Source organism: Ochlerotatus camptorhynchus, unplaced genomic scaffold (genome assembly GCF_037179485.1).
Source record: "Ochlerotatus camptorhynchus isolate MF236.1 unplaced genomic scaffold, CSIRO-AGI_Acam_v1.1 ptg000365l, whole genome shotgun sequence".
Taxonomy (NCBI): domain Eukaryota; kingdom Metazoa; phylum Arthropoda; class Insecta; order Diptera; family Culicidae; genus Ochlerotatus; species Ochlerotatus camptorhynchus.
This window is the reverse complement of record NW_027040853.1, coordinates 685,774-703,501: the sequence shown is the minus strand read 5'-3', so window position 1 is coordinate 703,501 and position 17,728 is coordinate 685,774. Positions and strand designations below refer to the sequence as shown.

Here is a 17,728-nt window from a genome sequence, read left to right as displayed (position 1 = left end):
ATTTGAAATGGTAATGGTTCTTAACAACCCATTATTTGTAAGGTCCGCTTCCTAAAAACCATAATACATAAGGTTAAAATTTTATCACACACACGTTCATGTAAGGTTCCAAAACCATTTCAGTTAAAGTTAAGGAGGGATTATAAACCATTTATAACCATTATCGGTAAGGTCAATTTATGGTTCGCGTTTATGCGGCTCTATATAAATTCAGGCTCTTTAGTTGCCCCTTATCCGGTCTATTCTTTCTCCCTCTGCGCATTTTGCCCTCATTCTTCGAGCGCACCGTCATCATCATCACCAAATCACCGTCGGGGTCGGCTTCGGCTCACGTCTCTATCTGCTGCTGCCATCAGCGGTGATGACTGTCATTCGCCTTCTGTCAGTCAACCCGAGCCGTGAGAAAAATGTGAAAAAATAAATTGCGTGTGTTTTGAATTCGCCTACAGTCGGTCAGTTTTTCGAATTTTTACCGTGACAAAGTGCTCCAATCGTCGCCGAAAATCGTTGCAAACTGCGCATCAATGGCTCTGGAACCGTTTGCATGTTTTATGGTAAGTGTCCTGCCGCCGGATGCGAGCGTAAATTTCACTTTTCCCGTGGCAAGGTCTCGGCGGCTGCGGCGGCAGTGTCTCCTCCGTTTTTTTTTTTCGGGTGTACGTGATGGAAGCGAGCAGAGCAAACTCCTCCAACACACGGACACGGGCACCGACATCGACGACGACAAGAAAAATCGCCAATCTCATCATCAGTAACTGGGGCTCCTCGCACACAGTGACGGACGGTGCATAACATTTTCCAACGGCGGGCATACACATGAACGCGGCGGGTACATTTTCGGTACGAGCGGCGTTTTCTCCCGACTAGTGGCTGCTGGTTATGTATTTATGTATAGTACGAGTGCATCGCAATGTCCGTGTCGGCTTCGCCTTCGATTGGTGGTGTTTTGATGTACCTAGTTGCTATACACATAAACGCACCACGGCAAAATGCCACCACCATACAGAGGCATGATGTCGTACAGTATCTTATTTTGTGAGACTATGGAATTTATGCTGGACATACATGCACATAATATTGACTGTACCGACCGTGCCGTTCGAACCGGTGTTTTTGTTTGATTTAGCAAATTTTCCGTGCATTTAAAGAAAATTCTAATGGCGTTAAAATTTTTCCCAAATCTTCACCAGGATGTGGAGAATTCCCGTTCCTACATCGACGAGCTTTACTCGGATGACATCTACAAGTGCCAGGAGGCGATCGTGTGCCTGAAAAATGCCGTCATCGGGTCGAACAAAAAGAAAGGCTCTGTCATTTCACAGGGCATCGTTCCGCGGTTAATCTCCCTGCTGCGCGATGATACGAAAGATCCAAGCCTGCAGCTGGATGCAGCCATCGTCATCGGGTCGCTAGCCAAGGGAACAGAATCTCAGGTGCATTCGTTGATCTACTACGAAACTGTCCAGGTGCTGTTGAATATCGTGCTCAATCCAGGCACGGATCGGCGTCTCATGGAAACCTGCTTGGGGGCGTTGAAAACGATTCTCCAGTATCCGTTTGCACCGATCGAACTGCTGCACTGCAACATTGGTAATCTGGTGCGATTGATACAGTTGGCTTCACCAAGCAGCTCTATCCAGTGTCAGGTGTACGTGGCAAACATCTTTGTCCCGCTCTGCCACTCGTCCCACCAGCAGAAGAATCTCTGTCAAGCTAACGTGATTCCGTTCCTCGCACGGCTGATGACGACCCAGCATACGATCCTACAAGTACCTGCCCTCAAGTGTCTCGCGGCCATGTGCTTTACAAACAAGTACGTGTCGGACATTGTGTGTATGACCTGTCACGAGGAACGCTCGATTCTGGACATTCTGACCGGTCTGCTTTCACGAACCCGTGACGTGCAGATTCAGCTCTCGGCTAGTCGCTGTCTAACGTATCTGCATCGGTCGGGATCGCTGCGGGCAGATGACTATAGGATCGTCTACAAAACATTACCCAGTTTGGCACGGCTCTGTTCGGAAGACTTTGACGAGGAAACCCGTGCAACGGCCGCCGAAACGTTGGCTTATCTGGCAGAGATCGACTCGGAACTGCAACGGCTAGCGGCCATCAGTAACCATCTAATTTGCTCGTTGGCGAATTTGATTCGATGTCCATCACCACTGTCGCGACAGGGAGCTTTCCGATGCTTTGCCTCGCTGGCAGCAAACGACGAGGATATCCGTAAACGAATTATCGAAATGGACGGACTGATGGAGGAAGTGCTGAATGGATTGAAGGACACTTGTCCGGAGGTAAGAACTCCCCAAATTCAACCAACTCACTCACTCAATCGATTGCAATCTATACCGAAGGTACGACTTTCCGCCGTCCGGTGTCTACATTCGCTGTCGAGGTCAGTGCAATTATTACGGACAACGTTCCAGGTAAGTCCACAGCCCCCCACGTCCCCAAAACTTCCATCCAACTGATACGACTTCTTCCAGGATCATTCCGTATGGCGCCCGTTGATGGATTTGCTCGTAGGCGAACCCTCGCTAGAACTGCTTACGGTGGTAACGTCGACTATCTGCAACCTGCTGTTGGAATTCTCCCCCGCAAAGGAACCCATGCTCGATTCCGGAGCGGTGGAAATGCTGTGCGAACTGACGAAGCACAGTGATCCAGCACTGCGACTCAACGGCAGCTGGGCGCTGATGAATATGGCTTTCCAGGTACCATCTGAGTGTTGATCGCACTTCTGTTGGAAATTGACTCACCATTATTTTTTGCCAGGCCGAACAAAAAGTCAAATCCAAGATCATCGACACGCTGGGGACGGATAGGATATTTCAATTGTTAAGCGATTCGGATGAACGGGTCATCATGAAAACCCTTGGGCTGTTGAGGAACCTGCTGAGCAATACGTTGCACATCGAAATCATCATGTCGGAGCATTCGTCGGAGGTGCTGAGGGCGGTAAGTTGCGCTGAATAAACTGCAGTGCCATTTCCACATCAACTAACCGGATCCGCTCGATCGTTACAGGTGAACCTAGTGCTCGATGGACCCCATCCGCCCGAGGTGAAAGAGCAAGCTTTAATAATCATAAGTAACATTACGGCCGGTGCGCGTGATAAGGACTACGTCATGGAGGACGAAAACATCATCAAGAAGATACGCGAATTTTTGGTACGGTTTCAGCGGATTGCAACTCTTGACCATGTAACTGATATTCCTTCTGGCTTGGCCATTTGCAGGTCGTATCGGACAATAAGCTACAGATGGGCGCCGTGTTTGTGGTGCGGAACCTGATGGAGAAAGGTGGCCGGCAGAAGATGCTCCGCGAGTCCGGCATTCTGGAGAATCTGGAACAGCTGCTGCACATGACGCCCCGTGATTCGCAATTTTACGAAGAGTAAGTATGGATATCACGAGTTTGCAAGCGTTTTTTCGCCCCATTGTCCCGGTGTACAAACCGACATATATTTATGTTCGATTGATCATATTTTGCGATTTGATACACCGCCCACGGAGCCATGGTCCAACATGGTTGTTTGGTCCAACACGAGGGATTGCACAAAATTCACGTGGTCTTTGCTTTTTCGGAAATAAACGACCGCAATGTTATTCGAGAGTACCTGGAGCAAAACATGTGGCGTTTCGTTTGGGTAGGGCAAAGACCGTGCGCGGCCTATTTAAACAAGTTGGTTCGTTAAAAAGGTGAAAACTTGCAAAGTTGTAAAATAAAGACAATTGTACAATTTAAACAGCGTGTTCTCCGCTAATACGGATTTTATTTACGAAAAGCAAATGGTTCGAAGTGATGGTTTTAGAAATTACAGATGCCTGGCAAATGCCTTAATACATCACTTGTGAGGGGGGGGGGGGGGGGGGGTAGAATTATAACGTGCGAAGTTCAGCACGTTTGATTGATAAGATTTGTTATAAAGGATCAAAAGATAAATGCTTTTTGTGTACTTGCAACTGGTGAGAGCGAAGAGCTTCATGTGCCAACATGAAATATAACCAACTGTGGATTTTGAAAATGTGTAGGCAATGGTACTGACAATCTTTGAATCTGATTTAAACCCACATTAAAACACATAATATTTAATTCGGCACCATTCCGGTTCCTAACTATACATGCTCAATAGTTTTCTAAAACGTTTTTCGCTCGCTCGATTCGTTCGTCATTTAATTTTATTCGTTACGATAGTGTGCTCTCTCTTTTTCGCGGTGTCAAGTGACGCATCGTTGGACCCCAGCCTGGGGAAACATTCGAGTAGTGGCGCGATTTCTACCAGGATACGATCCCGGACAGACGCCACCGAGAGTATAAATTGTGCGCAAAAAGACGCAGCAGCGTGAGCATTTACGCTTTAACGCGGTTGATAGTTACTAGCATGTCCGGGTTCTGGTAGTAATCATTATACGCGAGCCTTCATTGAACCGAAGACTACAAATCAAGAAGACTGGCAACTCTGCCAAAAATCAGGAGACAGTAACGGCAACGCCTCTTCTGAGCCAAAGTGGAACCGGTGTATGATGATGGTGTGTGTTAATTCACGAGTTGTGACGCTCGTCAACTTGGCACAGTACTCGCTGACCATTTGAATGTCACTGGCCAATCCGACACTGTTGTTATCATTATCTGGAAGAGGTCGGTCGATTCCAAGAATTGTTAAAGCATACAGAGGATCACTATCCAGTGGTTTCATGTTCTGACAACATCTAAAATGGAAATATATTCTTTATCAATACGTACCGTTTGGGATTGTAGCATAAGGGTAACTCTAAGACTAGAAGGTCCCGAAGAAACGTGCTCAAGTTTTTGGCTCAGCTCTGGTACTATCTTCGGTTCCAATCTAATCGATGCACCCCTCGAAACATTGGAAAATCCATGAACCCCTCATTTTATCTGTCAAACTTTCATAGCGAATCAAAACAAACATAGTGTAGTACTAGAATTTGGACTAGAATGGGGTACTTTAAAAGATTTGCTTGGGACCAATAGGCTAGTCAAGTAGTAAGCCAATTTTAAATCGTTAGTTTCCACCGGTTGATTGTAGTCCTTCAACCTTTCATTTTCATTTCCTCCAACATTAGCTCCTGCTACGCCTTCCGTTGGATCAACAATCAATACGAAACTAACGATCTCAAATTGGCTCACTACTTGACTAGTCTATTGGTCCCAAGCAAGCGATTAACGTACCCCATTCTAGTTGAAATTCTAGTACTACGCAATGTTTGTTTTGATTCGCTATGAACGTTTGACAAATAAAATGAGGGGTTATAGGGTTTTCCTATGTTTCGAGCGGTGAATCGATTAGCATGGGACCGAAGAGAGTACCAGAGCTGAGCCAAAAAGTTGAGCACGTTATTTCGGGACCTTCTAGTCTTATACCTTGTACAGACATACAAAGTACACTGTTGTACTACCGTTGTACTTCTTTAAGCTAGTACCTCAAATTGTACGTTTTGAGGTACTGGATTAAAGGAGTACAACCAGGGGGAAATGAATAACGATTTTAAATTGATTCACTGCTTGAGTAGCCTATTGGTCCCAAGTACTTCTATGGCGTACCCCATTCTAGTTGAAATTCTATTACTACACTATGTTTGTTTTGATTCGCTATGAAAGTTTGACAGATAACATCAGGGGTGTGTGGATTCATGCAGAACATGCAGGGGTGAGTGAAATAGCTTGAGACTGCTTGGGACCGTTGTTCTGGTACTGAGTGAGCCAAAAATAATAATGATTTTCTTCGGGACCCAGTGGTCTTAGAGTTACCTCTATGGTACTGCTTTGTATGTCTGTCAATGGTATTAGAGTTACCTCTATGGTTGGATCGTGATGTAGGTACCGGATCTTTCTTCTTTTTGAATCAGCTTCCAAATGACGGTAGCTCACTCAATGGTGGTGGAAGCTGCCAATTCCTTATAATTGATTGCTTTCAACAGGCAAAATAAACAATATTTCGATTCCTCGTTCACAAGCAAAAGTTACTTTCACTAGGTATCGATTCGAGTTTCAATCCTCTACTTGATCCACCATGACAAGTTTTTCGGTTTGGAGTTGGAAAACCTCTGGCTTGCTGGGATTAGGATACAAATTGCTGTGAAATTTTGTAGAGCAAAACAAAAACAACAACGAAGCCTTGTTATGATTATTCGTTTCGGTGACATTAGGTCACACACACACAATCACTGTTTATGAGCAATCTCACTAACACTTGTGCTTCAAAGTTCCAAAGGCGCTGTTATCAGTGACGTTTGACATGTGTATGGGAGAAGGGAACAGTTGCCAGTCTTCTTGATTTGTAGTCTTCGATTCAACATAAAGACGTTGGTGTTCAGCGCTGTAGATGCTGAATGCTACCCTTGACTTCCAGCAGAAAAACGAGGTCATTCCGATATGGATGTATTCGCGGCAGTATCGGCAAGTTTGACGTTGTCGTCTCCGAGGTCGTCTCGCCGTCTATGGTGATCCACGGTTCTATGTTCCGAACTGCGATGACGTCGGCGATCTTTTAATCCGACACGTCTTCGGACAAATCGTAGAGCCTCACCTCCACAGCTCCCTCCTCCAGCGTGATTCTCAACGGATACTTTTTCCCGTCGACTGATATCTCGTGTTTGTTGTCATGTTCTTCGCAAATTCGTTGCTTAGTCAACGACCTTCACGAACGAAACACCGAGGGTTCGGATGTTCTGGATCCGTAGCACTTCACCTTGCTTCAGACCCAAAATGGTCGCACAGAAATCATGCACTTTGGCCATGTCCCGTTTGTTTGGCACGTTCGCAAAATCTATGCGAAATGTGTTTTCTCGACGGAGCGTTGAGCAGAAAACGAAGAAAAAACACAGTTGGCACTGGTAAAAAATTGTGTGTATTCGACTTCCACGAACGGTAGCAAAAAAACGTCTGTTCAGGTTGGAAGTTGAGCGCTCACTCGGAGAATGTAAAATCAAAAGAAGCCGAAATTCCCCAAAAAGTTCCTTGTCTGGCAAGCAAACAGCAGTTGTGGACTGAAAAACGAAGCTTTCGTTACTTCTGGGACCATGAACTAGCAAATTTACCAGGAGCAGTGGCTACGGAAAGAGATTACTGCCTTTTCTGGAGCAGCATAAGGTGGGTTGCCTATTCTAGTCGGACTTGGCGAACTGCCACTACTCAAATTCCACCAAACAGTGGTACTAACCGGTGGAAACTTACGATTTTAAATTGGCTCACTACTTGACTAGCCTGTTGCTCCTAAGCAAATCGATTAACGTACCCCATTCTAGTCAACATTCTAGTACTACACAATGTTTGTTTTGATTCGCTATGAAAGTTTGACAGATACAATGAGGGGTTCGTGGATATTCCTATGTTTCGAGGGGTGAATCGATTAGCTTGGGACCGAAGAGAGTACGAGAGCTGAGCCAAAAACTTGAGCTCGTTTCTTCGGGACCTTCTGGTCTTAGAGTTACCTCTATGGTGGAACTGCAATTGACCTGAATTATTTCAAGCGCAAATGGAATTTGTCAGCCAAACAAGTGGGAACAGGGCTCGTGCAAAAGATGATAGGCCGTGTACGAAGAAAAGTTCGAGAATGCATAATAATTAATAACTGTTAAATAGAACTATGAAAAATGCAACGCATTTGTAAACCCCAACATTTGGGCCATCCATAGCCATACATGCCGGTCCCACGAAAGACCCGGAACATTTGATTTGTAACAGTGATGAATTTGATAAACTCGTTTAACAGTTCTACGACTCTTTTTAAAACGGCTCCTATTGTGCTTGAAAAGTCGTTTACGAAGTGCATTCAGTATTGGACCTCTCATGGCCACATGGTGTTCCCCTTGATGATCCTGAACATCCTTAAAAATCTATCTGCACGAATAGTAAGATACATACTCCATTTTGCCATCCCAAGGAGTCCGTTTGGCCATTATGGCCACACAGAACTGACTACAATCCGGAATAAATCCGGGTGAATGGAAAATGGCTAATCTGAGATGAAATTAATATTAATAATAACGATATTGAACCTAGTAACTACAAATTAATTTGTTTTGAACAATTAGAAATTAAAGGCTAAAGTGCAAGATGCCCCTAACTCTGAGCGATATAGAAATAGATTGTTTTCGCTGTGCGCTGACTTCAACCCATATGATTTATCCTATAAACAGTGGCGTCCAGTAACCTCACTTTTTACCTGTGCACCAACTTTCAAAGGCATCTGTTGAGTACACTATGGTGGGTAGTACTCAGAACAGATGGCGGTAGTGTGTAAACGTCAAACGCAAGGGAATTGACTGTGCGCGCCATAGGTGGCGGTACTACCATAGTGGTAACTCTATGACTAGAAGGTCCCGGAGAAACGTGCTCAACTGTTTGGCTCAACTCTGGTACTCTCTTCGGTCCCAAGCTAATCGATTCACCCCTCGAAACATAGGAAAATCCACTAACCCCTCATTTTATCTGTCAATCGTTTGCTTGGGACCAATAGGCTAGTCAAGTAGTGAGCCAATTTAAAATCGTTAGTTTCGTATTGATTGTTGGTACTACCAAGTACGATACTTTTAAATTTACCGTTAAATGCTTGTTCCATGAATAAGAGATGAACTAGCCCCAGGCTAAAAATCTCTATAATAAAGACTAAAAAAAAAAAAAAAACTTGTTCCATGAACAAGTTGCGAGTGTTATGTCCGTTTGTCTGTGCTTCTAGTTTACTCGATATCTATCCATTGCAAGCAATATTTTGATAGTTGCTTATGTTTTGAGAGCTGGTGCACAGGTAGATTGAGGTTAAGCCTATAAATGAAATAAACGAATCGTAACCTTTCAATTCGTCAGTTGCGTCGATTTGAAAAGTTGCGCTTGAAATACTCTCTTGTGCGCATATATAATTCACTGTTACACAGTCTTAAGTCTGGCTGACTATAAATAATAAAAAATCCTAAACGAAATAAATGAATTTCTCTTTTTGCTTTTTTCTTCCACCCAATGGATTGCTACACCACACAGCATACGGCAGGAGATTTTAAGGTTTGACTTCTCGGACGATCACTGAAAGCCCTGAATTGAGGCCGTTTCTCCACGTGGGCCACCAGAGGGAACCACCATTTCCTGTGTTTGTGTTAGCATCATTGTTATTGACGAGTTGTTGCGACTGTTTTCCCATCTTGCGTGCTTGTGTTTGTGCTTGTTTGGGTGTGTGTGTGTGTGTGACTGGTAGATATGGAACGGTTATGGTTATCATCAAATTATCCCTTTCGTTGCGCTGCGCTATTCGGCAATTTTTCTAATTCTCGCTCATTCTACCTCTGTAACCAATGCGGTAACCGTTACATATTACGCTAAATAAGCGGTTGGAAACAATTCGGACGATAGAGAAGGTGTGTTGTGCGAACCAATACAGTAACGTTGCGATGGGATGTTTCAAAAGATCATGCTGGGAGTGAGTTCCTGCCTTAGAAGGGCAACGGTGAAAGTATCGAAATCTGTTTGTATATTTTCTTTGCATGGCAAGTGACTAACGGATAGGACTGCAAAGTTTGTTAAGTTTATTCTAATTTTATTAATTTATTTAAACACAAGTTAGTGTGCGTTTTGACTGGCTTGGCGATGGGCTCGAGATGCGGAATCACGCGATCACGTGTTTCCTTGTATAGCTTTTAGGTTCGTATTTGAAAATTTCTTTTGTATAAAATAAATCTACTGATTTCGTATTATAATAGTAGTAATCTAGTGCCCTCGGCCAATGTTATGTAGGAAGAAGGGAGAAAGTGACCGTAGGTGTATAATAGGAGACAGTGAACAACTGGAGATTATGAATGTAAATATTTCATTAAACTATGTGACTCAGAAACTGTATCGAAACAAATACCAGTCCTTGTAAAGTTGCATACAAGTCACATGGATCCTATTCGGATCCGAATCAGAATAGGAGCGATGGTGGGAAATCCATTTCCATGAAGGAACGAATAAGAACTGATGATCAAGTGTGGGAGAAAGTATGAGAGAGAAAAAAGGGACAGGCTCTTCCAGTGTAATGGAAATAAAACTACAAGACATACAGTGTGTGGCGTCAAAACGCATTTATACATAGCTACCAACCAACAATTGTAAAAAAAAAAACTATTGCGAAAGGACGCAATTTTCCGCTTGTTTCACGCAACGAGGATGCCAAAATCACCTGATGACAGTAAGCGACGACAACGGCTTACCAGAAATTGACAAAACAATGTTAAACGCGAGCGAAAGCAAGGTGAATTTTCAGACTAAATTGCGTACTGTTGTAAAGAAAAATTATAGATCTTATAAAATTTATTCCATACTAAGGGTGTTTGTACTAGTCCGAAATGTATCCATGTTTACAATATCACAACCTTTTAGGAAATCGATGTGATCATCAAAATAACATCGAAAAATGGTTCCCGTAATTTCGTTTCCCTGTAACCCTGCCCATGCTTTTAGATTAGCATTGTAAGTCCCACCTACATGAAGAATTATGCTATGGAACGGCTTGCCATACCCCGCCTCCATCAGCCAAAAATCCAGGAAATTATAATTGAGGCGGAGCATAATTCCAAGTAGGTGGGATTTACAATGCTAATCTAAAAGCATAAATAAAGGTACCGTCTGATAATTTCAGTGCTTGGTACTAAAATCGTTGATTCCATGCAATCATGTCACAAGTCGACATTTCTTATTAATGAGATTTTGATAGAAAATAACGGCAAATATTATGGAGTTTCATTCCGCAAAAAAAAACATTTTTAAATTCGTGAAAAATTAAAAGTTATAGGTAGATATGCCTTTACTACTTTTTCAAAAAAGCCAAAAAATAATAATAGCATTTAAGGCACATGTTGAGTTGCACAGCATATATATATATATATATATACTTAGACCTGTTCATTTTAAACGAAATGTTCGGAATGTAACGGGTCAACCGTGATTACTGTTCGTCATGTTAATTTGAACTTCTGTGCAAATTTTCAGCAAAATCGGTGATGATTTAGAGGTGCTTCAAGTTAATTGTATGTTTTTAAGGTAATTTACGGCTTACAATATTTGTATCTCGAGACTGAAACAACGAAAGCTGCTGTAACAACTTTCATAGCAAAGTTTAATGTGTTATGTATCAACTTTGTAACCAAAGGTTGACTATTCGAAGTGATTTGATTGAAGTTTGACTTAGTTTCATGCTCGAAGATATCTTAAAAAGTGAAGAATTTTAAAGTATTTGTTCTACGAATTTTCCACCCATATGATATAAAAATGTGTAGTGTACGGCATAATGTTCCTCATATTGTTCTAGAAGTTTCGTTGCAACATAGTTTTCGTGTATATTTTATAGATTGAGAGATAAAAATCAGAAAAGAGGCCGTTTTAGTTAAAATTCACAAGACAACAGAACCAATAAAAGTCAATTAGATTGACAAAACATAGTTGCATTGCTTTTCAATGACGACCGATGACTGTTTCATTGATATATGATTTTTTCATAAATATGAATCCTCAGTAGACGTGCTTTTTTATCAAAGGCAAGTGTCACTCGAACCATAACAGCAATTTATAAAATAACGAACATTTGAATACGTGCTCAACTTTTTGGCTCAGCTCTGGTACTATCTTCGGTCCCAAGCTAATCGATTCACCCCTCGAAACATAGGAAAATCCACTAACCCCTCATTTTATCTGTAAAATTTTCATAGCAAATCAAAACAAACATAGTGTCGTACTAGAATAGAATTCCGACTAGAATGGGGTACGTTAATCGATTTGCTTGGGATCAATAGGCTAGTCAAGTAGTGAGCCAATTTAAAATCGTTAGTTTCCACCGGTTGCTTATACTCCGTTCACATTACAGCGTATATCACGTGATATACGATGTCTTGCAATGAGCACTCATACATCTAGTTTTCGCTGGGTATCCTATGAATGCTCCTTGCAAGGCAGTAATGATATAGACTGTAATGTGAACGGAGTATTTCTGTTGATATCAATTCCGTTTTGTATGTAGTTTGTTGAAACAATTATTTGAAAAGTAATAAAAGTAACGAATTTGTCTTGATTACAAATCAAGTCCACGGTGATGAATGACGGGATGGGAAGAATTTGTTTCATTTTCTAAACACGCACTCCATAGCTGAAATCTGGAAAATAACTCTTTCAAACCTCACTGCGAATTGCTATCACCTCTCCATACTGGCGCATATGGTTGATGATAGCCACATGTCATCCATGTCATCTGGAAGATCATGCAAGCGTACGTCGACAGCGCTGCTTTTGACATAAATTGGAATCGAGATCTTTTTCCCCTCATACTCCATGAAATGCTTCAGGTGATGAGCTGAAGCTATTCTTCTTGCTACTTCGTTGTTTTGCATACCCAAGTATATAAGTAGTAGAGTAGTAGAAATCGTTTGATTTCCGAAATACACGGCCGCTTAGGCAGAATGGATGTATCCAAAACGACACAGTTTTCTCGCAAAGCCCGCATAGCTATAGCTATGGGCAACAAAACTCACGCGCTTCACTGCCTATAATCCCATATCAGTCCCATATGGAAAAAGTAGGCATTGAGAAAATGGCAGTCGAAGTTACAAAGTGCAATTCCCATGTAAATATGTGATAAATGATAGTAAATTTATTGAACATTTTTTTAGGTTAAAATCTGTTGCAATGAAGCTTGCATGTTTTGTTATATCAAGGAAAAATATGGCAATTCAAAAAGCAGACCTTCAACTTGAACTACGGGCGATTGAATTTCAGGATGGGACTGATATGCGATTATTTTGCTTGATGAGACAAACTGACCTGATGTTGTTTTCACATTTTTCATGATAAAAGTTCATAGTTTTATCACATAATATGAAAGTAGATGCCAATTGATAGTGGATAGCGTTGTTATCTCAAAATTGACGAAAATCCATATGGGACTGATATGCGATTATAGGCAGTTCACACAATAGAAATCTGAGAATGGTATTATACACGCAGGCAAAAGAATGTAAGAATTCCATAAGAACCACTTATGAATTTCAGCCACAAGAAATCGATATGAATTTCGTAGATTTGCCTTATGAAAAATAATGTCGACAAAAAATAATTAAACGGAGCAGACTGGAATCGAAGCATGGCGATTACGGGTTCTGTGTCTGGACCACTCGTCTGTGAACGCTTATGAAATTCATTCCGGCGCCACCGGGATTTTATGAGGCATAAAATCTCACGCCTTGCTTTGGAATGGAAGTAAAGCCAACAATCAATACGAAACAATCGATTTTAAATTGGCTCACTACTTGACTAGCCTATTGGTCCCAAGCAAATAGATTAACGTACCCCATTCTAGACGAAATTCTAGTACTACGCTATGTTTGTTTTGATTCGCTATGAAAGTTTGACAGATAAAATGAGGGGTTAGTGGATTTTCCTATGTTTCGAGGCGTGCATCGATTGGCTTGAAACCGAAGATAGTACCAGAGCTGAGCCAAAAACTTGAGCACGTTTCTTCGGGACCTTCTGGTCTTAGAGTTACCTCTATGGTAAAGCCGTTGCTCCCCGGTCGATGAGTTAGTTGATGTGTCGATAGGTACGGTCCAGGTGTGGGAACTGGCTCCCTGGCGTCGGTAGCATTGGTACTTTGTACGGAAAACAAATCAACAAATCAGAACTCGAAAACATTACTTCCTATCAAAATGACGTCTGAGACAAAGTTGTAGGAAACTGGTTTCAGAAAAAATCCACACTTTAGAAAAATCAAAAATTTTCATCGAAACATGAAAAAAAAACTGATTGCCCCTAGCGAATAATTATGCAAAGTTTCATGGAATTCTGAGAGCAGGGCTGGTAGCGCAGATGCGATATAATCAGTGGCGTCGCGTCCACATGTGCAACCTGTGCACGACACAGGTGTAAATAATTTAAAAAAATGCGTTTAGATTTTTATAGATTTTATGGCCACATTATAGCTGTACTTCTTTACTCCAGACCACAAGTGACCATGAATAAACTATTTTATAGTGTGGCTCGATTGAATCTTCGACCTTGGTTTGCTTCAAAAAGGATTAAATTCAGTTCGGATGGTCTGCCTAATCCCTAATGCATTGATTTCTAAACATGTCGATATCACTACCATGACAAAACTCGTTAAATAGTGTACCTAAAGCGAGCTTTTTTGGGTGGCGGGTGGCAAGTTTGTGAATGGTCAAATGCCTGATGTAAGCCAAGCAGACCTTCTATCACCTCTTGAAACATACCACCAATTTTCCACAATACATGGCAGTTTGAACCACTAGTTGTAATTGAAATTTTCAGCAGTCACGCGTCAAACAGGAGCAACACGGAAACAGCAGTCTGGTACGCTTTGGACGTGTATCATACTTGCAGACCGGTATGAATGTGTGAGCTTAAATTAGAAGAACATTTGTAATGTATGGGTGCCTAAAGTGTGCATTTCTTGCTGTGCACTTGGATATCTGATTGCAGGCAAAGAGAGTAATGGAGAAAGAGAGCGCAAAAGCTCGCTCTCACCCTCTTGTCAGTTGTAAATCTCTCAATCCAAATCTCTCTGATGGTTGCGCCGGTGCGGCTGTACAAACTTATGAGCTTCCCTGGTCCATTCTGATAGTGTTGTTCTGATGAATAAAGAGTTGATTAATTCAAGTTTGCTACCCAGGGGACTTCATGAATTTTCTCTAGGTTATGAAACTGTTTTGTGTCAAAAAATGTTTTCGGAAGTGTTTGACGGATATATACATGACATTACGCTTCAGTCGAAAGAGAACTCTTCGACTTCCTTGCGATAAAAACGAGAATTAGTTAAGTTTTGCAATTCCTCCTACTTCGGTTAACGTAAAAAGGGCCATACAAGTTTTGTTTACACAAGATGATAGGCCCTTCAAATGTTACGTTAGGTAGTGATTAATATAGTAATAGAAAATATGTCCTTCGAATTCACGGAGCATTGATAAAAAAACCTCAAAAACTAATATGTGGTGGAAAACTGTAACGAACAAAGTTTGGTGCACAGGTAAACAAATGAGGCACGCGACGCCTCTGGATATAATAGTAGTGACTTTAGTGACTAAAATTACGGAAATAGTGACCAAATAGTGACTTGTAAATACTAAATAAGTAACCATTTATATGGTAACATATGGTGACTAGCAAATAGTAATTCCCATTTTTATGATCTTGAATTTGATTCTGCGTTCGAAATCTCTAAATATTTGATATATCTAGGTAGATAACTTTGATAATTTGCTATGAAATTTTCACAGACTTTCTTCAGAATAATCTCAAGAACTTTTTTAGAATAATTCCCCTTCTCTTAAACTTAGAGGCAAATAAGCTTTTACAAACATAATATTGCATTCTTGAAATTCTTTGCAGAACAATCAACAAAATTCATGGAAATAGATCATTTTTGTAGTTCGAAACGCTTAACATCAAATATCAGAACTAAAGTGGACATTTTTCGATAGATGAGGAGATGAAAGTAAAGAGTTGATAGTTCCGTTATAGTGTGGCAGTGTAAAATTTGTATATAGAAAGTAGAAAGCGAACAAAGGATAATGTTGAGGAAGGTACGAATAGGGTAGAGCATCTCCTTTACCAAGCTCATCCGTTAATGAGGGATGGTGAGAGGTGTTTCCCCCTGCCACCACTGGCAAAAGGGATGATCGCCGATTTGCTCATGTACCTCTGATGTGCGGAAATAGTTCTGTTGATTGTTTCACACTCAAGTCGCCATCTGACGTAAACAACTACCCTAATCGTACCTTCCACAAAATTGTCCTTTGCTCGCTTTCTGCTTTGATAAACAATTTTCACACTGCCGTACTATAACGGAACTATCAACTCTATAATTGAATATCCTTCTCGGTCGTATAAATTTCCACTTTAAGTCTGATATTTGACGTTAAGCATCTCCGACTATGTAAATCGTTAAATTCACGCATAATTAGTTAAAGTAGATTATTTTCGATTTTTCATTGATTCTTTTAGAAACTCCTTGAAGGCTCCTTCCATAAATCCATCCTTAGAATTTCCATGCAATTAACCTCAGAAGTTTCATAAATTTCAGCTTAGAATAATCTTGAACTTCTCCCTTGCATTCAATTGGAAATACATATTCTCCTTAGAATCCCCATAGTATTTCCTCAGAATTCTCAAAACAAAAATCCATCACAAACTTTGAAACACTTCTCGGAATTCCATGAAAATCCATGAAGAAAGAGCTGTCGCACGGCAAGTTTTTGAGTTAAAACGAAATTGTCCCCTGCTACAGGTTCTCTCGGGGCATCTCAGTGGTTCCGAGAGCGGCCAATGTGGTCAATGATTCACTTTAAGTCTATAAAAAGAATATTCATGAAAATCTATGAAGAAAGAGCTGTCGCACGGCATGTTTTTGAGTAAAAATTGGCATCCTACTACAGGTTCCCCCGGGGGTATCCCGTGATTCCGAGAGCTGCCAATGTGGTCACTGATCCATTTGAAGTTTAATGAATACCTATTCATGAAAAACCATGAAGAATGAGCTGTCGCACGGCATGTTTTGGTGTAAAAATGCAATTGTCCTCTGCTCCAGGTTCCCCCGGGGGCATACCGGAGGTCCCGAGAGCGGTCAATGTGGTCACTAATCCATTTAAAGTCTATCAAAAGCCTATTCATGAAAAAGCTTGCATAAAAAGCTGTCGCACGGCATGTATTGGTGTAAAAACGCAATTGACCCCTGCTACAGGATCCCTCCCCCCGATACCCCCTATCCCGTGATTCCAAGAGCGGCCAATGTGGTCAATGATTCATTTGAAGTTTATGGAAAGCCTATTCTTGAAAAACCATGAAGAATGAGCTGTCGCACGGCATGTTTTGGTGTAAAAATGCAATTGTCCCCTGCTCCAGGTTCCCCCGAAGGCATACTGAATGTTCCGAGAGTGGCCAATGTGGTCAATGATGCATTTACAGTTTATCGAAAGTCTATTGATGAGAAACCATGAAGAAAGAGCTGTTTTGAGTGATTAAATGATCTGCCCGCATTCAGAACCCTCCACCAGAACCGATTCCAGGGAAATGGCCATCAGGCCTATTCTGCGCGGCGTGTGAGGTGAGGTGACAGTGAAGTGATGGTGAAGTGACAATTGTCACCTCGGGTGAGGTGACTCTCCGTGCAAATCAAATGGAGAGTCACCTCACCCGAGGTGACAATTCGACAGTGAGCATGCATAAGGGCGAATACGCGATGATCGATTCTCTTCATCGATTTTCTCTTTGCATTGCTACAGCTAAGCGAAACAGTTTTCTAGAATTTGTTCAATGCAGAGTAGTAACAGGTTGTATTGGCTATCAAAAGCAACAGCAAACGCACCGATAAACGTTCAATCTAGCGAGTTATTAACGAAAGAGAAAATCGACGAAGAGAATCGATCATCGCGTATAGGCCCTTATGCATGCTCACTGTCGAATTGTCACTTCACCATCACTTCACTGTCACTTCACCTCATACGCCGCGTAGAATAGCCCTGCATATCTCGGTTGATTATAGGCCGATTTTCGTTCTTGGCATATGATTCGCTTTAGAAATTGTTTTTCTTTCGTTGTATTTACAAAATATATATATATATTTAACTAGCAATCATATATAATATTTCACTAAAAATTTAGCAAGTTAGACAAGCCCTCCGGAAACCCGGAATATCTCCGGTATCCGGTGACCAGTTGTCCAGTCAAATGCTCTTA

General features: G+C 41.6%; 1 protein-coding gene across 2 annotated transcripts; it reads left to right on the top strand.

Moving 5' to 3' along the window:
- The first annotated feature begins 382 nt into the window (after nt 1-382).
- Nucleotides 383-10,316, top strand: LOC135709794 (armadillo repeat-containing protein 8-like). 2 transcript variants are annotated; one of them, XM_065232187.1, is made up of 8 exons: nt 383-554; nt 1,191-2,297; nt 2,358-2,429; nt 2,490-2,717; nt 2,779-2,961; nt 3,031-3,174; nt 3,243-3,400; nt 9,005-10,316. In XM_065232187.1, exons 1-8 carry the CDS (start codon nt 525-527, stop codon nt 9,048-9,050), a joined length of 1,968 nt encoding a protein of 655 aa, XP_065088259.1. In that variant the 5' UTR covers nt 383-524; the 3' UTR covers nt 9,051-10,316. The 2 variants fall into 2 exon arrangements, with proteins under 2 accessions (XP_065088259.1, XP_065088258.1); XM_065232186.1 differs by having other exon boundaries at nt 1,191-2,429.
- The last annotated feature ends 7,412 nt before the right edge of the window (nt 10,317-17,728 follow it).